Here is a 23,601-nt window from a genome sequence, read left to right as displayed (position 1 = left end):
TATGTCCTAATTAATTTAATAATAGGTACATCTAAACTTCTCACAAAGATTTTAAAATCATGCAGTCTTACTCTATCATAAGCCTTTTCCATGTCAGTATATAGGTATAACGTCAACTTATGACTTTTTGTTGATAGCTTCATGGACAAAATGCGGTAAGATTTGTCAAGGTAGATTTTTATTGATAAAAAACCCGTGTTGACATGAAGTAATGCGGTCTGAGATATCATGCAATAAACGCTCAAAGATAATCCACTCGAAGACCTTTGATATGGAGGTCATAAACAAATAAACATTGTGAAGTAGAAAGGACGTCTGTTTGTAATTTTTGTTTACTTAATAGATTTCAAGTTAATTCTTTGCAAACAAGAAGATATAAAGTAGCATTGACTTTTTCGTTCAAACTTTTTCATAGTCAAATAGACTGTAGTGATTTGCTAAATGAAATAAGGTATATTGTTCCTAGATTCATCTTCGTTAACTTTTTATTGCAATCGTTCCAGATCTAATATGCTTACTAGAGTCTCATTATATTTTTTGTTGTAAAACATTTAATGTTTATGTAAACAATTGTGATATTTTTAGTGATTCTTTAAAAGTTATATTTAATAAAATTAATTAAACACTTACAATATGTTTATCAAATCAAAATATATTACATTTAAGTTATTAATTACAATACAATAATACCTCAAAACTTCATAATTATAACTATAACTAATAAGTACAATAAACAATATTTTGCCCAATAATTAAAGCTAAATAATTCTAAATAAATACCTATATACCTACTTATTTTTTGTTTTGAGGAGAGTGATCGAGCCTAAATTGATAATCAATTTGTGTGCACCGATTCACTCTCTGTTTACGAAATGACGCGCATGGCAAGATGGACAAAGTTGGCCAGACGACGATGGACATTAAATAATTTAATATTAAAAAGAACAAAAATATAAAACATGTTGAGATTCAAATACAAAAAAAATTTACAAATGTTGTTTTGTTTTGCACAATGAATAATTTTATTGATGTTCTAGTCTTGGAATCACCTTTCATAACCAGCTTTTTAATAGAAAATGGCAGCATATTATATACTTTAGGCAGAAAACATGTAATAAATCTACAGCAAAATGAATTATTATTCTTGGGTGTGCAAAGATTTTCTTTTAAATTCATTCTGATGGAGTAACTATGTGACACGAGGGAAAAACTGTTATTTATTTTAGGAAAACACAACAAACAAGATAATATATACAAATTTCTAATGTTAAGGACATTTAACTCTTCATACAATAACAACGTAGACTATCTACGAGGTTTCTTCGATACAATTTTTAAAATACTATTTTGACAAGTTGATTTGCATCATATAAGCCTCCCCAAACAACAATCCCATATCTTAATATTGATTCAGTTAATGAATTGTACAATATAAGCATACATTTTCTGTTAAATATATCTCTAAGCTGAATAAATTTGTAACATAATTTTAGAGGTCAAAAAGACAGCATGTTCATTCCATTTAAAATTTTTATCTATAATTATATCCAAATATTTTATTTTATTGACTTTATTACTTTTAACACAGCTAAAGTTTTTGGTTTTACTACAAGTTGACGCATGGAGTATTAAATATTCATCTTTCGGTTAATCTGCATTTGTGCGGGAAAAAGCAATAAAATTAGTTTTTTCAAAATTTAAATTCAGTTTACTTAAACCTAGCCAACGGTAAATTTAATGAAACCCTAACTCTGCCCGATCATATACTTCATTCCAATTGTTAGCTGAAAATAAGAGAGCTGGCATCAGCATATGATACTACATTGCAATTTTTTAATGTTACCAATTTCATTTATATAAGCCAGGAAAAGTATAGGGCCTAATACCGTACCCTGGGGTACCCCCGTAGTAATGGTCGCATATTCGCTATAAACATTGTTAATTTTCACTTTCTGTTTCCTACTAGTTAAATATTTTTTTATTAGAAACAGTGCCCTCCAGTATCCTCCTCCTTATACCAACTTTTTCTAACCTCTCAAAAGGAATATTGTGCGCTACCGTGTCAAACGCCTTTGATAAATCTATGAAGATTTCTAGAGTCTTCTTATTATAAGTATTGAGGGAATAAACATGTTTAATTAGTGTAAACATAGCGTCTTTCGTAGATCTATTCTTTTGAAATCCAAATTGGTTATTATATAATTTTTTTTTTTCAAAAAATTCGACAAATCGTTGCTTAAGGCACTTTTCAAACAATTTAGAAAAATTATTTATATGACCTATCTTATTGGTTATATACTTAAAAAAACCTTCTATTTAGATATATTTTTCTTTATATTATTAATTGTTATATTAATCGATTTAGGATAGATGTTTTTTTTTTATAATTATTTGTTATTTTTTTCTTTTGTTATAACTTTAATTTTCTTCGATATTTCAAATTTTTTTCTCGATGTAATTGCGTGACTTATCTGTTGGAAAGAATCATTATTTATTTATTTAAACTGAATAATGTAGTTATTTTTGTTTATGACCTTTGTTCTGACGTAACTTACACAGACGTGACGCAGAAAGAAAAAGCATTTTAACTCGTATGTCCTCTCTTGTGTGGTATTTCCCAACTAGCATTTTTGGCAACAGCTACGTAATCGCGACTATAAAGAATACTTTAAAGATCGGGTTACTAGTCGCGGGAACCGTTTAGGCACCGTTCTGTTACTACTTTTTTACCAAAATTGGGAATGATTTTGCTGTAGCAAATACGTAATTCTATCGTCCCGGAAACTTCTTTTTAACGTCCCATAGTGGTTTTCGGGATTTCATAAAGTAGTATTTATGCAGTGCTAGTTACTAAGAAGTTACTGAGACAATATGATGCAAACATTTTGATTCTCTTTGTTTGTCAACACAAATAATTTTATATGTCCGTCTTTATTCTAAGCGTTGTATCGGGGTTAATCTACTTCATATTGTATTTAATATAGCTGATATTATCGCTTACCGGAGTGGAAAAATGTAAACGAAGCAAATTTTACTGTTAAACATAGGCAATATAGGACGAAAATAAAGAACGCCTCATTAAAATAATGACTTTTAACAAAAAAATATACCAAGTCTAAATATTTAAATTGAATTTTTTAAAGAAGGTGGATAATTTTTTTAACTCCTCTTTACTCCTATGAATATAAGAAGTCTATAATTTAATAAAAATTGCATAAAATGTAAAAGTATTCCGATTTTAGCAAATTCATAAAATCGTGCAATACCTTTTCACAAATTGGAGTCAAATAATTTAAAAAAATATGGCGAATTGTTGTTAGAGTTACCAAGAAGTTTCTTTTGTTACTTCAAAGTAAAAATGACTTGAACAAAAAATGCTACTATAAGTACTATATAAGTATATTTTACTGCATAGTAGAAATAATTACTTAAAGGTAATTTGCTTTAATAGCCAAGGTGGTAAATATTACTTTATAGAAGAAATAAGGGTAACTATTTCGGTCTTGTTACTGATAATATTACTTCAAAGTGTATTACTGCGTGGTAATATTTTGATGTTCCTATGTGGTCGCAAGAACTTGAAATTTAACTTTGTAATCGCGCTTACTTAAAAGTTCCCATTTAATCGTCCCACCGACCAATATTTTCTAATTTATAGTAACGACGTTGTAAAGGTAATTAGGTCAGGTCGCTAAGTGGTATTAGCTACCATCAGAGTTACCGTATAGTAATAATTACTATATAGTCAAGTATTAAGTTAATATTACGTATTTCTTACTACTATTTTTTACTTGGCAGTTATTTAAACTTATAAGATATTTTTTTGGTACCAGTTACCGATTTTTTACTTGAATAAAGTAATATAGTCAAACAATGTTGTAGCCGTAACTAAAATTGCTAGTTGAATTTATATTTCAATTGTATTAAAACGCTGTATGCCTTCTTCGTATAGTAGAATAGCTTTAGTTAGACTGCGCCAAGTTGGGGGAATTTGTAAATTATTAGCTTACTGATGATTTTGTAAATATTATTTTTTAGTAAAGGCGTTTCGTTATAATTATTATTATTATTATTATTAAACGAGATAAAAAGTCAATAAAACTTAAATTCGAACTGACTGAACAATAACTTTATTGGTCACCAAGAACAACTCAAGAAAAAGAAAATATTACATTTGGTTGCGGTAATATGCGCGCGCACTTAAAAATTAAAACCGAACTAACACGAACTTTAAAACGTTAAAAAAATATATCTTCATGATACATCTGTACACGGCAGTTTCGTTTCGTATTGCTAATGCTGTAACGTCAGCCCGCTCGACCGTCTCAGCATCCTCATAATCTTTGGGTCCGAACGTGGTTTAAACTTAAACGATAAACGGCGATCTTCCACTGTAACGCGTACGGTCATCATCCGGACTTTTTCAAGAAGGCTGCGGCCCTCTCGGTGATTTTGCGCACTCGGCCCCTACTGCTCACGTTCCCGAAGTAACCCGAAGAGTCCTCGCGGCGCGAAACTCTCGCGTCTTGATCCGAATCTCTGCTCTCGCTCAGTAAGACTTTTCGTCTTTTTCTCTTCGGTTTCGGCTGATTCGAGTCCGACGATGATTCACTGGAGCTATCGCTGTTACTCTTTCGAGTCCTTCTCCTTACTCTTCTTGAGGGAGGGGCTGGTTTTAGCGGCACGTCGTCATCAGAACTAGAACCGTCTGAAGATTCCTCCATTTCCTCCTCCTCTTCATCATCATCCTCTTCGACTACAAAGGAGGAAGCTCGTTTTCTCCTGCGTGCCCGTTTGTTTACCACAAACTCCTCGTCTGAACTAGATTTCTTTCTTCTCCTGCCAGACTTTGAACTGCTTCCGGACGTATCCTCCGGAACGAACTCTTCCTCACTACTACTACTGCTGCTAGATTCTTTTGTAGCAATAAGTTTCTTCCCTTTTGTTTGATGGAAGCTTAAAGGCTCGTCACTGTCGCTGGAACTCTCCTCCTCTTCATCTGCTACCCCCTGTAGTCTGTCATTTTCAGTCTTAACCTCCTCTTTTACCCTTTTCCTATGCAATCCCATCCTTTGATTCGTGTAATTATGATCGAAATCGTCTATGCTTTGGCTTTGACTGCTCGTAGAGGCCTCCGGAAGAAATCCGTTCTCTATAACGGGCAACGGATCCTCCTGTATTGGCAACAACGCTCCAAGGGGCGTGTCTTCGCTGTTGTCGCTGCCGTAGTTACCGTTCTCCAGGCTCTCGATTGGTTCCACGATGACTTTAACGGTTTCGGAGGCGGGGCTTGTCATCTGGGATTGCGACGGCGCAACGTTAGATTGGTCGCTGTCGCTGTCTTCGGTGGTGGTCGACAGGTGGCGTTTCCGTTTTTTCGCTATACGCCAATTCGTAGTGATTTTTTTCATGTGTTCTTCGAACATCGCCGATAAGCGTACAGTCATCACGTAAATCTAGAAATAAACTAATTAGGACTAATCTTAATGGTTATATGAGGGGGTCAGTTTACCCGGGAGCGTTTATTAGTGTTAAACGTCCTGGAGTTTTGGAACATAAGTCGCATATCTGAGCAGAATTCTTTGGGTTCGGTATACATGGATTTCTGAAGTTTGTCTTTTACGACGCTTAGGTCCATGGGGTGTTTAATAACCTATAAAAGTGAAAATGTGTAAAAATCTGTACTAAAAACCTTTTTGATAGAGAAACCTGATAATATGTGGGATATTTAAACTTGTTGACTGGATCTCTAAACGGCACCGAGTCCTCGGTTTGCCAAATCAGCTCTAGCAGGCCGCTCGCCTCGATTTTCCAGTCGTCGGGAGATTTCCACGAGCGCACAGGCAGATGTCTCACCGCTCTGCTAGTAGATGGTTGTTCCAAGTCCTCCACATTGACTTCTTCTATAATAATAACTCTTTTATTAATAGCTCTTAAGTTAACAACTTACAATTATAATATTATGTATTTACTTTGAAACTCCCTTACTCTTAAAACTTTCAATGTAACTAGTTAATGACTTTAATGCGGTACTTATGATAACATGTTTCGCGGTAAGGACATCATCACATCTATAACAGAAAAGTCTCTAAAACCTGTAAATCTCTTTGTTTAAGAAATGTATTGTTAAATCGAAAAAGTCCTTTCCTGTTTTTTTTCCAATTTCCAGGCAATATTATTTTCAGTCTAGGCAATTGAATTTTAATGGCATAAAAACTTCCTTTTTAAAAAAAAACTGGATTTTTTTCCACTGAACTGATAAGACCTTACCTATACAAATATTGATAATTTTCAAGCAACGAATGCCTGGATAAATTTAAAAAATGTTGTAGCAATTTTCAGACAGTATTATTTTTAATTCTGGGTAAATGAAGTAATTTTAATGACACCTTTTTTTGTCTGAAACTAGCATTGTTCCTTCTACTTGGCTTAAAATACCTTACAAGTATAGTGTTTGGTAACTTCCAAGTAATGGAATGCCTGTAAGTATTAAAAGAATGTTTTTAGATTTTTTTCTTAAAAGAGTGCCAAGGCACCGAAGTTTTTCGAAAGATCCACCCTGCCTGCTTTCCATTAAACATAATGGTTGTTGGATTGCTGCATCTTTTCTTTGTAACTCCTAAAAGATTCTCCACATTTCCTTGAAGTTGTGTTTAAACTCCATTTATCTTCTCATTTAATTGTTTTTTTTCTTTCATATCCTATTAAAGTCATCACCCTATTTCTCCGTTCTTTATACCGATTCCAGTCCACTTCATTTTTTAATATTGCCTTAAAATATGCCCTGCTACAAATTTCTTCGTCAATTCGTGGTGTTCACTAATAATCCTTGTTATGTTTTTCATTAATAAATATTTTTATTTCTGGTGCATGTTTATTTACAATATTCGTCAGTGTTCGAACTAGTGTATCACCGAGCACATTAACTTATGTACAGTTGGTAATCATTTAGCGTCAAACAAATCCATACATATTTGTATATATTTGTGTATATTTCTGTCATAGATACTTGCGTTTTACTCTCTTTTTTTTAATAATAAATGAGAATAAGTTTCATATACCATATTATTATGCTTTTAACCTTGATTAAGCAGGTTTTTTGCTTTTTTTTTCTAGATGAACGGAAAACAAGAGAAGTCGTAAAACATGGGATGCAAGAGCCATGGAGCTTTCGGTAAATGCTGTTAGAAGCAAAGAAATGGGGTATTTAAAAGCGTCAAAAATATATAAAGTTCCAAGAAGTACCCTTGTTGATTACGTAAAATCAGACAAGCCAATAGAAGTATTACCAGCTACGAAATTAGGAAGAAGACTGAAGCAACGAAATTGAAATTCTGTTAGTTACATATTGTTTAGATATGGAGAAACGGTTTTATGGACTAAGAGCTTCCGATATTGGAAGGCTAGCGTTTCAGCTAGCTATCCAGAACGGGCTACAACATCCTTTTTCTATGACGAAATCAAGTGCAGGAAAAAATTGGCAAAAATTAAAGAGACATCCTGAACTGAGTTTTAGAAATCTGCAGCTCGCATAAAAGGGTTTACTCGAGAAAATTGCGCGGCTTTTTTTTGATCTGTTAGAGCCAGCCTTAGCAGAAATCAAATTGAATCCAGCCAGATTATTTAATGTAGATGAAACAGGCATTACAACTGTTCAACACAAACATTCAAGGGTTCTCAGCTTACGAGGTAAAAGGCAAGTTGGGGCCTTGCCGACATCCGAAAGGGGAGCTCTCGTTACTATAGTGACTTGTATGAGCGCTACCGGAATATATGTGCCACCTATGCTAGTATTTCCTAGAAAAAATATGAAGCCTGAACTTCTAAATGGAGCACCGCCAGGAACGATCGCCAGATGTCATCCTTCCGGTTGGATTCAGCATGATCTGTTTACAGCTTGGTTAACACATTTTATGAAGCATGTTAAACCAGCAAAGGGCGATCCAGTGGTTTTAATATTAGACGGGCACTACTCTCAGACGCGCAACATCCCTTTAATTGATTTAGCAAGGGAAAACTATGTGCATATTTTATGTCTACCTCCTCATTCTACACATAAGATACAACCCCTAGACGTAGCTTTTATGGTTCCATTTAAAACATATTATGCATTGGAGATTGAGTCATGGCTCAAAAATAACCCAGGAAGGCTGGTAACTCACTATCAGGTCGCTGAGCTGCTAGGGAGAGCATACCTACGTGCTGCAAGCGTTGAAGTGGCCGTAAATGGTTTTAGAAAATGTGGAATTTTTCCGCTCAACAAGCATGTATTCCGAGACGATGATTTTGCTATTCATTCCCAACGTGAAAGAACCCCGCCACCACTCCAACAACTTGATGAGAACAAGCCAGAATCGGAGGAAATAGAAAGCGAAGATGAAATACCTCTATCTTCTATGAGGGATAGGATTAAAACACCTGATGCTATCCCCACAAAACCCTTAATAAATAGCTTGACCACTTCTTCTACAAACAGAAAGTTGGTGAAACCGACAGATATCAGCCCTATGCCTAGTTGCTCGTAGACGTCCGGATCTACTGCGTTAATAACTGGATCGCCTTACAAATTAGAACTGGAAGAAGCTTTAAACAAAAGAAAATTTAAAAAAAATGGTAAATGGAAGGGAAAAGCTAAAAAACCTCTCACCTCATCCAGTGATGATGACACTGATACTGAATTGCAGTTAGTAGACAGTGATGATGATATGGACAGAGATGCCGAAGACGCCGAGTGTCTGTATTGCAATAATTTTTATTCAGAGGACAGAGCAGGGGAAAAGTGGATCAGATGCAATCAATGCTTTCGTTGTTGCCATGAAGAATGTGCAGGAACTGACAAAAATCTATGGTTTATTTGTGAGATGTGCTTAGATTAACTTTAAGGTTTTTCATAAAGTTTTTGAACGTATTTTCAATTTAATATTAATAAAAATCTAAACAAATACCTATGCTTTTTATTTTAAACGTTTAAGTTCCGAAAGTCGGATATATGCGATATTAGGAACACCTACTATCCGATATAAGGAACCCAATTTCAAAATAAAAATTTATGCACTGTTATGTTTTTTTTAATTTTTGTGAAAGTTAGAGCCAGTTAGAGCTATTTCGTGTCACATAATGAAAGAACATATATCATCCTAACCGTTTTTACATGCAATTAATTTGTGTGGTATGTAGGTATTTTTTGTTAATTAAAAGAAAAAAGTATCCGATAATAGGCAACTTTCCTCTAATAGATTCAGGGTCTTTTATGATTCTAGTATATCTATCCACTATCTGGTAAAGTCCATGGCAAATTATGTAATTAGTAAAAGCTTATTTCTCCATTTTGATTAACAATTTCTTCTAATATTTGATCTAAATTTGTCAGTCGGTGTGGCTTGAGTATGGTGAATGACATAATGAATATATGTAACACTGTTTTTATTTAACGTGATTTTTATGCCAAAAATTGTTTTCTACCTTCATATTTTTAATGACTTTATATATCAATTCATTTTTAATATAGAGCATTGCTCCTCCAGTATGTCTGCTATGACTACATTTACATACTTATATCCTGGGAGAGTAATTTCTGATGCTTAAAAATCATCAGTTATATGAGTTTCAATTAATTCAACCACAATGGAGCTCTACTGAACGGTTAAACACTGTAGTTGCCCTTTATGAGTACTGGAATAAATATTTCAATATAAAATTTTATTCTGCGAGTGTATTTTTTCCCATTTGGATATAAATCTGGATAGTTCATTGATGTAATTGAGCAAATATTGTCAGGTAAATGGCCAATATCGATAAATATTTATTAAATATTTAAATTATGGATAATATTTTAATGATAAATATTTTCTATATTTAAAACCTCAACATACTGCTTACAGTTTATATACTTCATTTTGTGATTGACATTCAGTTTTTCCGTGTTCATTTCTACATTTTGGGTGAATTTCCTTAGGACTCTTACATTCCTTAGACATATGACTAAATTTTCAACATCTGTAGCATTGGATAAAATTCATGTAATGCTTATAAAATGAGGTTTTCCAACCAACTGAAAGCTTCAAAACCTTATAAATTTCTGGATCTGATTCTGTGACGATGTTAGTATTTCCTGTTTTTAATTGGAACTTCCAGAGGAGGCAAACACTCGGTTTTCAGTAATATTTTTTTAATTCTATATTTCATCATCGATTATTTTTTGGTCAATATATAATAAATATAATAATTTTTGGATTTTTGTTTTCAGGTACATCATAATTAACTTTTTTCATTATATTGGTACATAATTTATTTATATTTCCATTATTTTGGTTATTTTCACTACAGCTCATTGCAATTCTTGACATATGCCTTTTCATTGAAATTTGTTGGTAAAATCTCTTCATTACTTTTTTTTTGTTCCTCTGTTTGTTGTTTTAACAATTCAATCATTTCTTACAACTCAAACTTCAAAAACATCAGGTTAATAATATAGAAATGGAAAGGTGATATAGAAGCACCTTGGACTTGTTTACCTTTTTTTCTATATTACCGTTTCATTTCTATATTACCAATGGATCATCTGCAATTAATGTTTTCTTGCCTAGTTCATCAAATTACATACAAATCAGATTGCACTTACCCTCCGAATTCGACGTGTCATAACCATTAACCAACTGATGGTACACCGAAGCGATATCGATGGCATTGTTGCCGCTTCTGAAAAAAAAAATAAACACAAATGCAAGTAGGGCACGATTTAAACCGAATTTTATTCGTCGGTGCGACTTCGACGTTTCTACACTTACTTCACTATCTTCAGACATAATTCGGTAAGAATTTTGGCGTGTTTCACTATGATGCTGCCTTTTTCATTGAATTTAATCGCGTTCGTTTCCAGGTAGCGGATGTCGTACTGAGCGGCTGCCATACGCCTAAAAATACACGTCACAACAATTATTTATAGTTTGTTTTTTTTTTGTATAATAACAGTGTACCTGTAAAAGTTATTTTCAAATCTGGCTTTGATAGTTGATAAATCTATGGGGTATTCTACGATAAGGGCGTACGTAGGGTAGACGTTTATGTCTACGGGCACCAAAAAGGGCTCTGCGATAGCCAACTCCATAACCTAAAAGAAAACAATATTATCTACAAGTTATACATAAACAGAACTAGTTGCATAAAAAATGGAAATCGAATAGAAATAGCTTAATTTGTTGCCAGTGATTATTGTTTGTCTTATTCTAGGCTGTTTCAGGTACTTGAGTTAATTTCTAATTCCTTCGAGGCAGTTGAAGCCATTTATGACTCATTCCAGGAACCTCAAGTGTGTGAAGTCTGGAAGAAAATTCCGGACATATTGTATTTTCTGTCTTCTATTAAGGACAATAGCAAAGAACCAACAATTAACTGAATCGAAACTTTTCACTTGTAAAAGGTACCTCTTCTTCTTCAATGCAGTTTAAGAACGAAAAAAAAAATCTATATTGTGTTCAGTACTATTATAAGTATTACCAAACCTTAGCATTCTGCAAATCGTGAACTTTATTTAAAATTTGCCGTGTGTGGAGTACACAAAGTGGAGTAAACCGGACTCTATATAATAAAGATAAAAATTAGAGTACTATAGACAAATGCATAATAGAGAGAAATATATAATTTAGCATTTTTTAAATATCTAGATTGTCTAATAATACCGAAGTCTCTCACTTACTACACTATTTTTAGCATTGAATTATGTAAGCTCTAAGCAAAGTTATTTGGGTCAACGTTTGGAGATCACGTTGATAGGCACTTCAAGAAAAAAGAGAAGAATTGTAATTTATTTATTGTTTTATTTCTTGACTAAGTGAGATCCAATAGCATTTATCTACATTTTTTAGAAGTCTATTAAGTTTTCAATAATACCCAAGGTGCGTCAAATGTTCTTTTATGATAAAGAATAGATGATAAAGAAGAAAGGTCGAAGTTGAGATCCTTAAAGTACTCCAGATATTATTGAGCGTTAATCTATTTTATTAAACACCTTACTAAAATCATTATAAATGGCATGAATTTAAATACGATGATATAGTTTATACTTTCCTGGTTTATAAACGGTATTTCTTAGGCGTTACATTTGGTTGTTTATTCGATTATTAGGTTTGAAATATTGCAATGTAAAGATATTACTATTCGACTTTTATATCTAAAAGAGCGAGCGGTAAAAAAAATAGGTAATGAATTATAAATAAAAAAACATTGAGCCTCTCTCTCCATTTAAATCTATTCAAATTCAAAAGATGTAAAGCACCTTGTATCTTTCGAACTTATATATGTTTATCTTTAGGGGTTCTAAAAGGACATTAGATAGTAAGTAGTCATGATCAATAAATATCTCAAATCCTTTTATTATACTGAATATTATAAAAAACAGATTTTTAATAATAAAATCAAAGTTAAATTAAAATACACTAAACTCGACCTCTATGAACCTAATTGTGACTTTTTTCCCAAATAGTGAAACTACATTTCGAATTTAAACGTTATTGTTTTCTGTTTGTAACTTAGATTTTTTTATTGGAAGATCAATACCTAACCATAAGGATATCATGCTTAATGTCCAAATGTCATTTATAATGACTTAGAGTAGTTAGCTAGTACAATGTAATATAAAAAAAATATCACTATCAAGTTGCCAATAAAGGCAATTTCTGTGATTTCTTTAATGTATTTTAAGTACTTTTTTATGATAGATTGTAAAATTCTGGCAAATAAATATATTATTAGTAGTAGTAATAGAATATAAAAAATCTTTTCTTTTCAGGTCTCGTACACGCCTCTACTTTTAAATTGATTTTTGCCCTTTCAGTTTTGCAGCCTCCTACATTTTCAATAACGTAGCCTTTCTCTTTTTATAATAAAATGCGGACTAATTAAACTGGATGGAGATTTTATTTACTTACAAACTGACCACCTCCAGTAAGATTTTATTTAATATCAATAACTTCTTCTTTAGTACGTAATTTCCTATTCAAACATATTGAGTGCTTGACAGCCTTTGACTGAAGAGGGAATCAAAGTTTTGTATTTATTTCATCTCATAACTCCACTACAAAAATATACTACTTGTTCACAACTCAATTAATTAAAAAACTTTAAGTTTTATAAAGACGCATCTGTATCAGAAGCTATTTGTGTTTTCTATGCTTATAACATTTTCATATTTGATCTTTGTCTTTTCAAAATTTTATTATATTGTCTTCATTTAGGTCCGTGGTTCCTGGTAAGACGTATTTTATTTTCAAGGTATTCATTCTATCGCCATGTGCAACCATTTTTTTATGATAAGACTACAGTCGTTGCAAAAAGAGCATATTAATTAATTTTCCTGCTTTATTTTTGCTGTGGCCTATCAGAATTCTAAACATTATTGTTTGGTCTTTTCTGTTTAAATTTACGCCTAAGTAAGCCGATGGTTATATTGAGATTATCTCAAGTTTATTGTCCATTTCGTCAAAATTTAGTTTGAATTAAGTTCGGTATTTTATTATTTATTTGCGAAAATAGGTCTCTGTGGTAAGTGGTATTTGGTAATGCTAGTTGCATTTTTTTCATATTATCAGCTACTTCATTCCCCTTTCCAGATAAAACTAATAGTTTTGATGCTGGGTGTTCACAACTATACTTTCTAAGAGTATGTAATAAGCTGAGAGAGTCTTAGGAAACATAATGTTTTTATAAAAGTAATTGCTTCTTTAATAGCGTAGGTATAGGTATTTTATAGCTTTGTAAGACAGTCTTGAGAAAATTGCTGAGCTGCCCAACTAGCAATTTTAGTTACGGCTACAATATTGTTTGACTATATTACTTTATTCAAGTAATAAATCGGTAAATGGTACCAAAAAAATATCTTATAAGTTTAAATAACTGCCAAGTAAAAAATAGTAGTAAGAAATACGTAATATTAACTTAATACTTGACTATATAGTAATTATTACTATGCGGTAACTCTGATGGTAGCTGATACCGCTTAGCGACCTGACCTAATTACCTTTACAACGTCGTTACTATAAAGTAGAAAATATTGGTCGGTGGGACGATTAAATGGGAACTTTTAAGTAAGCGCGATTACAAAGTTAAATTTCAAGTTCTTGCGACCACATAGGAACATCAAAATATTACCACGCTATTAATACACTTTGAAGTAATATTATCAGTAACAAGGCCGAAATAGTTACCCTTATTTCTTCTTTAAAGTAATATTTACCACCTTGGCTATTAAAGCAAATTACCTTTAAGTAACTATTTCTGCTATACACTAAAATATACTTTATAGTAGCATTTTTTTGAAATAATTTACTTATTCCTAAGTTATTTTTACTTTGAAGTAACAAAAGAAACTTCTTGGTAACTCTAACAACAATTCGCCATATTTTTTTTAATTATATGACTCCATTTTGTGAAAAGGTGTTGCACGATTTTATGAATTTGCTCGGAATAATCGGAAAATCGGAATACTTTTACATTTTATGCAATTTTTATTAAATTATAGACTTCTTATATTCATAGGAGTAAAGAGTGAAAAAAATTATCTACCTTCTTTAAAAAATTAAATTTAAATATTTAGACTTGGTATATTTTTTTGTTAAAAGTCATTATTTTAATGAGGCGTTCTTTATTTTCGTCCTATATTGCCTATGTTTAACAGTAAAATTTGCTTCGTTTACATTTTTCCACTCCGGTAAGCGATTAACCCAGATACAACGCCATCACTTAGAATAAAGACGGACATATAAAATTATTTGTGTTGACAAAAAAAAAATCAAAATGTTTGCATAATATTGTCTCAGTAACCTCTTAGTACCTAGCACTGCACAATTATTACTTTATGACATCCCGAAAACCACTATGGGACGTTAAAAAGAAGTTCCCGGGACGATAGAATTACGTATTTGCTACAGCAAAATCATTCCCAATTTTGATAAAAAAGTGGTAACAGAACGGTGCCTAAACGGTTCCCGCGACTAGTAACCACAACTTTAAAGTATTCTTTATAGTCGCGATTACGTAGCTGTTGCCAAAAATGCTAGTTGGGTGGTATGTGAATTTGCCTTTGACCCGTTTGTGAACATTATGACATGGTTCCCGTAATTCTTTTGAATAATGGTGTAAAATGCATGTCCTATAATTCCATGATGTGTAGATTCTTTACGGAATTTAGTTAGATTATCCATATTAATGTCCTGGTTAGAAAGTTATAGTTTGAATGAAATAAATAAAAGTTCTTACCTGTGTAATTCCTCTAGCGATACTTTTACACGCCGTATCCCTCTCGCAATTCGGCCAATCGCCGGGGGTCGGTTTATATAAAATGGCCCTCAGTTCGTTGGCCAGTACCGGAATGGCCGCTTTTTCATCCTCCGGAACACCTAAAACAATTCGATATAATTTATTTGAATATGTTTTTTTCAAAAGTGAGAAACTCACGTTCTTCATCGATCTGCTCCATGTCCCACGGGCTCATCCGCTCCTGTTCCCCGTTGGTCCACTGAATTTCGTAGCACATGAACGTTGAGTCCGGATAGAGATCGCTCGCGGGTGATTTGTTTGTTACTTCCCCGATCCACCAATTGTCATCGATCATGCATCGGAACCTTGATAATGAATAATTTAAGCCTTTTAATAACCTTCTATAAATACAAATAGTAAGACACGAGCAACGTCAAATTGTGCTTAAAGCACTTGTTTAACCAGTAATATATGCCTAAATAAATAATGTAATACTAATGATTTAATATTCTTATAATAAGGCCCTTTTTGAAAAAAGGAAGTACTATGCCTTGGTATCCAAAGCTCATTTCTATTTTTATTTCAAATTAATTCTTTTTATGAATTCTAGGTAGAAAAGTGTAAGATAGTTTAGTCATTTTTATATTTATTGCCTAAACGCTGATCCGTGCTATTGCTCCACCAAAGGAAATAAATAATATGATACTGCGTTTTAAAAAAATTCTCTTACTTGTCTCCCTCTCGCCAATCCCTGGAACTGGCCGCCAGAAAACTTTGCTTCAACACGAAAAAATCCAAAACGTCCGGCATATCGTGATATTTCACGGTAAATGTTTTACCGGTGGCCCTGCCCGTTTGGTCCTGCAACGCCAACTTCAAACAGCACAATCTGGGCGGTTTTATTTCGTATCTTATCCCGATCACTTTGCAAAACTCGTGGTCTTTCAGTTGCATCCCCTTCACCCAAGGGAGCTCTTTTATGTTGGGTTCATATACGCTCTTTTGTTTCACAGCCTCAATATACAAGATGTGACCTAAAATTATCGTAAAACATAGTTTTATCATCTGTGTTTGAGTCATGTTATTTAAAAGTAGATTGAAATGCGCTGAACAGTTTTTTCCATACTCACGCCTGTTAAATGTACTTATGTTCTAATACTATATCGTCACCTCAGAGTAACACTAGGACATCTAAAAGAAAAGCGATTCTAAGATAACTGCATATTTGGTATCGCAAAAAATGCCCTTACTTGATGCAATACCACGATATCTCTTAAAAATATTCCCTAATTTAATATATCACATATCCTTGTGTTACATATGACCTAAAGTAAATTTCCACCTTTTGCAATTTTCTCGGAACTACTTTCTTTTACATATCCTAGTGTTGCTCTGAGGCGACGATATGTTTACAGTACTGTAAAAAATTGGTATAGAAAAAAAATTGTATTATTTTATGTAAATCATGAAAAGGAAACCAGATCAATAACAAATAGCGCCATAGAGATTCCACAAACACATTTTACTAACACCAAGACATTGAGCCATATGAATAGAACCAAAGTAAATGCTTATAAGCGTAAGGTAGAAGATGAAGCAAATGCTTAGAGCCAAAGGTTGGAGCAATTGCCTCATATGAGTGACTGGTTATATATAAAATATTGGGAAATTAGCAGGTACTCTTGCTTTTTTATTATAACAAAATTTGGCGTGTTTATACCTGCAGTTTATGCAGTTTTAGTGACCCGCATTACCTACAAACGGTTATTCAGTGTTCAAAATATCGTCATCCGACAATGAGGGACCTCGTGAAAGTAATAGTAAGGTGCAGGTTCTGGAATTCATAGCAAATCACATTAGCAAATATTTACAAATCCTTAAGAAAAAACCACGCGATTAAAAAACACTAGAATTATATGAAAGTGAAGAATAAAATAAGGTAAAATGAAAATCCTGCAGTCTCCCTGCACTTTTTTATTAAACGACATAGACTCAAATCTGGTGTGTCTAACTTATACCAATTTTAAACTTTTTATCCCCTGATGATGGACCCCGCTGTGTCCGAAATGTCGGGAATTATAAAACAGAATGATGTTTAATAAACAAATTGAGGGAGATCGTAGGATTTTCATTGAATTAACCTCTCCCATGGGAGAAACTAATTATGGCGTCATGGAGGGAGATGCAAATCCAATAGTGGCAAAAATTGCAGGTAAAGATCTTTGTCGGTCGTGCTATCATCAGGTATAATTTATCATACTGCAGGTCATCTTCGGTTACAGTCACTGCGTCTTGTCGCAGTGTGAGGCCTGAATCGCTACAAACCACCAAAGAGAGTACTATGAAAGTAAAATGAAAAGGGCTGCGATGCAAATAGTACCTTCCAGGGGATAGACGTAAGCGAACTTGTGATTTACTAAACTCTTGATAGAATTTACAAAGAGGTGGAGGTTGTTTAAGTGGCCAATATTTATTGGTCAAGTCATAAGCTCTTAATGTATAAATTTTGCATAAAAGTCCTGTATTTAGATATATATTTTTTAAACTAGGAGCACAGCAAGTCGCGTCTTAATTTTAAGGAAGGTTGTAATGCCTCAACTAAAAGTGTTGTAACAGGTGTAGAAAGCATAGCACAAAGGCGAATACGTAAGGCTTTATATTGGATTAAATCTACTTTTAATATAATTTTGATATAATTCAGATTCATAGACATACGGGCAATATATAGGGAAATATTAAATTGGCCATTAGCCAATGCTTTTGAGATTTCTATACTCCTAAAATTAACCATGTTTTTGTAGCCAAATATTTAGGTCTAATTAAAATTTGAGACAAAAAACTTACTTGGAAAATGCATATTAACAAGATATCTTCTAAATGTGAAAAACGACTTAACTTTCACAAAAACTTGGTGGGGATATGACGTATCGACGGCTTTAATTTTTTATCAGTCTTACATAAGATCAATAATTGATTATGGGTGTTATTTTCCTTTCTATTTTTAAGCAAAAGATTTAAAGGATTTACTTACATATCGCATATAAGCAAATGTTCCTTTTTATTTATACGGCTTATGATATATTCTTCAGAAAATAATTAGATAAAAATATACCGCCAAGGCAAACGTCTTTCTTGGATGCAAAAATACCCATGCTTTAACATATAAAAGAAATTCTTAGGCGGAGCGTTAAGTTAAAGAGAGAACGACAATACTTCATCGATTCTCTGATTGCAATACTCCGCACGTCTCAGCCATCTTCTATTTTGGTCGCACTGTAGTTAAATGGGGAAGAAGCTGTTTTATTTTCTTTTTAACTTGTGCCTTTCCGCAACACGTAAATTCAAACTAAAAAAAAATAATTGCTTAAGCTAGCTTACCCTGTACAAAATACACGATTTCATCGTGGATTTGTGGATAATAGGGGGATTTTCGCGGTCTCGTTTCTGCCAACCATTCGCTAAGCTTATACTGTTCGGATATTTTAATTTTGGGACCTTTGGTTACGCCACTGGTGGACGGTTCGGCTGGGTTCGACTTTGAGGCCGTCTGTCCCGTTTTCGGTTGCGGGTCCTTCTTGGGGATCACCGGGTTTTTCGGTACCGACGCTCTGGAGGGACCGGCGACATGTTTTGAAGTCGACGGTTTTGGCGAGTTTCTTCTCGATTTTTCCTGAGAAAAAAATGACAACGTTAGAATCAATCACACCTGCTACCTAAATCTTTCGCTACAATTTCCATTAATGACTCATAATCATTATGAGTCGATAGAATGGTGGTGTTATCTGCGAAAATTGTGCAGATTCTACAGAGATTTTACGTCATTAATATAGAGAAAAAATTAAATAGGAACAAGCACGGAACCCTGGGGAACTTTATAATCTATTAGCCCCTTGCTGCATCTTGTGGCATATATGATACATACTAAAATTAATATATTTTCAAGATCCTAGAATCTAAAAATTCAATAAATGCATGATGTAGCATATTTGGGACCGAGGAATAAACACGTGAAAACAATTCCGACATCGCGGCAACAAAGCACGCTTTTTTGGCGCGCTTTGCCAGTTGAGAATCACATATTTGTCGGTGTAGTCGATGTTTATGTTTTTAAAGTGTCATTTTTGTTTAGTAAAAAGTTAGTTTCGTTATTAAAAAAATAGACGTTTATAGTTTATTTGTTGCACTTTTATTTGATGGTAAGTTCAAGCAACATTTTTAATTTTTTTAGGCATTAGGCATTAGAAACATTGATTGATTGTTGATAATGAGAGTGATGTTCCCGATTTGTCAGATGATGAAGACAATAATATTCCAATAAACCATCATAATATATTAGCCTACGAAAGTGATGACTCTATGCCTGAAGGAGATTATGACGAGACAACCATTCCTGAAACGGATGTGGAGTCTGATGATAGTGAAAATATGACTCTCCAGGAAATTGCGGAGAAGATAAATCCAGGATCCTGGAAAACCGGAAATCTCAGGAAAGATCCAAAGGAGCTTGAATTTACGGGCAACCTGAATATGCCCCCAGAGGTTGCTGATTTAGAGACACCATCAGAGTTTTTTAAGTTCTTCTTGACTAATGAAATTATATCGACGATAACTACCGAATCAAATTTATATTGCTTACAAAAACATATAAACCGTCCCGCAAACCTTACAGATAATGAAATAGAACAATTCGTTGGCATGTGTTTATATATGTCCATCATACAATTGCCTCAAGCTAGGAACTATTGGTCACCACATTTAGGCCACCCCGCCATTTCTAGGATCATGACATGTATTAGGTGGGAAGAAATCAAACGATTTATACATTTTAACAATAATGATAATTTTATACCACGTGGCAAGCCCGGTCATGATAAGTTATTCAAGATACGACCTTTACTAGAAAGATTATCGGTATGGTTTACTTGACCAAGAATGGTATCCATCCTCTTGGAACTGTGCGCTTGAATCGAGTTCAAGGATGTAAAATGCTGTCAGAAAAAGAGTTTAAAAAACTTGGACGAGGATCTTGGCAAGAGAAAACTGCTATTAAAGACGATGTAAAGTTAAGTACCGTTTGCTGGTATGACAATAAAATTGTCTCAACTTTATCATCCTACGTCGGTTTACAGCCAACGGGAACTAAGCAAAGATTTTTTAGAAGCGAGAAATGCTACAAGAATGTGGAGTGCCCGCAAACAATTTTGAAATATAATGAATACATGGGAGGTGTAGACTTATTAGACTCTATGCTCGGTTACTATCGCATTAAAATTAGATCCAAGAAATTGTGTCTTCGCATTTTCTTTCATTTTATGGATATGTGCGTTGTAAATAGTTGGCTTTTATGGAGAAGGCAAAATGATATCTATATGCCACTTGCAGATTTTAAGGTGGCTATTGCAGATGCCTTATGCAACAGTGGGAAATCTGTATTAACCAGAAAACGTGGACGACCTAGCGCCAATCTTGAAAATGCTTATTTGCAAAAGAAGAAACGTGACCCTACGACTGAAATACCCCAAACTGAAGTTCGAAAAGACGGAATCGATCATTTGCCAGAATGGAGAGAGAATGACAGAAATAGATGCAAGCATCCAGAGTGCAAATCCCAGACGTACATTTATTGTGTTAAGTGCCAAATACCCCTATGCTTAAATAAAGACAGAAATTGTTTCATTCGATTCGATACTGAATAACTGAATAAGTTTGTAAAACTTATTCAGTATGGATTAAAAAATAGTTAGTGCATAGCGCTTCATATAATGGTACATACACTTTTTTATTAAAAATTTTGATAAAAACACAATATATAATTTTTTTAATATTTTTCCATTTACGTGTGCGCATTGATTTATCTTATATATTTTTTTCCGACAAAAATAAAAAATCATGCAACAAGGGGTTAGTCTTACAGCAGATAATTGACTGTCAGACCAGAATGACAGAGCAACACCTCTGAAACTATAGCAAAAGAGGTTACCGAGTAATTCATGCAATCAAATGCTTGGGAGAAATCACAAAAGACTGCATCACCAAATTCAAGCTTTAATAAAGGGTTTCCATAAAGGGGAAGCTCGTCATTCACTATTTAACCGTTTAACACTTCTATGATCTTATATAGACATGTTAAAAGTGAGATGGAATATAACTGGCAGGGTCCTTAAGTTCACCAGTTTAGGACACAAAAGGTTGTGTTATTCCCAAATTCCTAAATTTAAGTCATCAAAATTTCATTGTAAAACATAGAAACCTCGACCAACCTATAAGAAATGACTACACTAAATCCTGGAAACTTTTAGGTAAATAATTCCAGACAGTTCCAACCAATGCACTCCAGGTAATCGTTAGGATTTATCAAAAACTGAATATTAAAATGTACAAAAAGTAAATAGTTTTTTCTTGACAGGGCTGGTCTGAAAAGTGGGTAAAGATAAAGGATCATAACTTGAAGCAAGTCCCGTTTTATTTGAAATGTAGAATTGCAAAAGAATTATTCTTTTCTGAATATAAATCCAATAGGTAAAACAGATTTAATGGCTAATGGCTATTGTTTGTGGAACTGTTGATTGATTTTTTGGGATAATGAGGTCTGCATTTGTGCAAATACGTGTGACTTGACAGGTATTGCGTCACTTATAGCAAAACTCAATTTAGAAAATACTATCTCACACGCTCAAAAATTGAAAAGAAGAATATAGACTTATTCACGTATTTAAAAGAAATATGAACTTAAATCTTTAATGATACCTTTCGTTATACTTAATTTAATTTAAGTTGAATATTAAGTAAAACTTTTAGTTTTGACTCACCCTTGCAGCTCTATGATTCCTTTTCTTTTCCCTACGTTCCCGCGACCGATCGACCACATCATCATCATCATCAGACTCGTCCGATTGTGACGTAACATCCAAACTGCTATCTTCATTATCCGATGAGGTGCTATCCGAATAATTGTTGCGCCTCTTAGCCCTAAATTTAACGACTTACAAAGGATCAACATTTAAAAAATAATATGTACCGTCTTTTCCTCGGTTCAGAAACCTCCTCCGCCCAATCGCTAAACGAGGATTCGTCGTATTCTTCGGGACTTAAGGGCACCACGTCGTATTTATTCGGGTCAAGTTCCTTTATATAAAAATGACGAATTTAGTCGGTACAATACAAAATACTGGAGTTTTTTTTTCGTTAAACTTACTTCAATCGGCGTGAACGGTTTCGACTTTTTAGGGTTCTTCGTGATCCGTTTCTTTTTGTCTTTGGCTTTTGCGGTGCTCGGACCTGCGGTCGAAATCATCAATGGTCGTTTTCTCAGCTGTTTTTGGTATTCTTTCGTTTCTAGGTCCTCGTGGACGCGCCTACAAATAACGATTTGTAAGAACAATTTTTAATTATTCAGTTTTTAAAGTGTGGCAAATATTAATTCAAAGACGATAGTTAAAATAAATTATTAATTGCCACTCCCTGTCTCAACATTTTCTAGAATCGATAACCCGATCGACCGACATATTGTCGTGGAGAGGAAGAAAAACCACCGGCAGCAGTGCGAAAATAATTACAGACGACTAAAGACGGTTATTCTAAGACGATTAACGACGTGTAGTAATTAACTATAGTAGAATAGTTTAAAAACCTGTAAATAATAAGTAAATAAACTGTGTTTATAACGTTAGCCAGTGCTTTCCTATAGAAGATATCGAAAAAGATAATTTCAGAAATTAGTTTTAGACTTAGAATATAAAATTTAGTCTTATTTTATTAGACGTTAAAGAATATACCTGATTTCCCTAAGTCTCTGTAATACAGAGGCTGGTAAAGGAGGAACCAATAGAGTCTTTTTCCACTCAATGGTATGATCAGTTTGCCAGTCCCCTGTACTTTGTCTTATCCTAAAAATGTAATATTTTTTTAATAAAAATCTTTTGAAAATTCTTACGAGGGTTGTCTTTTAAGTTTTGCATATGCAGCTGGAATAAAACAAAAAATAACTTTTAACGACTTTATTGTTTTTCAAAGTATTCTCCACGAAATTTAATGCACTTTTGCATGCGCTCAAACCAGTTGTCAAAGCTGTTATTCCACTCGTTTGTGGGTACTGTCAAAATTGCATTTTTAAAGGCGTTAACTGCTTCCTCTGGCGTCTGAAACCTTTGACCACGCAGTTCATTCTTGATTTTTGGAAAAGTATAGAAATCGTTGGGACTTAGGTCGGGACTGTACGGAGGATGATCCAATAATTCGACGTTTTGATAAGTTAAAAATTCAATAGTTTTCCGGGCTGTGTGCGAACTTGCATTATCTTGGTGGAGGATGATTCGTCGTTGTAGGTTCGCTTTTCGAAGGTCAGCAATG

The 23,601-nt window shown here is 33.6% G+C and overlaps 1 protein-coding gene across 1 annotated transcript in view; it reads right to left on the bottom strand.

The window, feature by feature from the left end:
- Nucleotides 1-4,114: 4,114 nt before the first annotated feature.
- LOC126736313 (bromodomain and WD repeat-containing protein 3) overlaps nucleotides 4,115-23,601 on the bottom strand; it is a 28,306-nt gene continuing 8,819 nt past the window's right edge. Inside the window, exons 15-28 of the mRNA XM_050440608.1 lie at nucleotides 23,028-23,138; nucleotides 22,448-22,607; nucleotides 22,271-22,377; nucleotides 22,062-22,221; nucleotides 18,631-18,922; nucleotides 15,983-16,286; nucleotides 15,451-15,617; nucleotides 15,253-15,392; nucleotides 10,977-11,110; nucleotides 10,788-10,913; nucleotides 10,622-10,698; nucleotides 5,710-5,903; nucleotides 5,513-5,653; nucleotides 4,115-5,456 (exon numbers count right to left, since the gene is read on the bottom strand). Coding sequence (XP_050296565.1) covers nucleotides 4,410-5,456; nucleotides 5,513-5,653; nucleotides 5,710-5,903; nucleotides 10,622-10,698; nucleotides 10,788-10,913; nucleotides 10,977-11,110; nucleotides 15,253-15,392; nucleotides 15,451-15,617; nucleotides 15,983-16,286; nucleotides 18,631-18,922; nucleotides 22,062-22,221; nucleotides 22,271-22,377; nucleotides 22,448-22,607; nucleotides 23,028-23,138 — 3,160 coding nt within the window. The 3' untranslated portion in view covers nucleotides 4,115-4,409. The remainder of the gene's footprint in view (nucleotides 5,457-5,512; nucleotides 5,654-5,709; nucleotides 5,904-10,621; nucleotides 10,699-10,787; nucleotides 10,914-10,976; nucleotides 11,111-15,252; nucleotides 15,393-15,450; nucleotides 15,618-15,982; nucleotides 16,287-18,630; nucleotides 18,923-22,061; nucleotides 22,222-22,270; nucleotides 22,378-22,447; nucleotides 22,608-23,027; nucleotides 23,139-23,601) is intronic.

This window comes from Anthonomus grandis, chromosome 5, assembly GCF_022605725.1.
Source record: "Anthonomus grandis grandis chromosome 5, icAntGran1.3, whole genome shotgun sequence".
Taxonomy (NCBI): Eukaryota; Metazoa; Arthropoda; class Insecta; order Coleoptera; family Curculionidae; genus Anthonomus; species Anthonomus grandis.
This window is presented reverse-complemented; position numbering and strand designations above follow the sequence as displayed.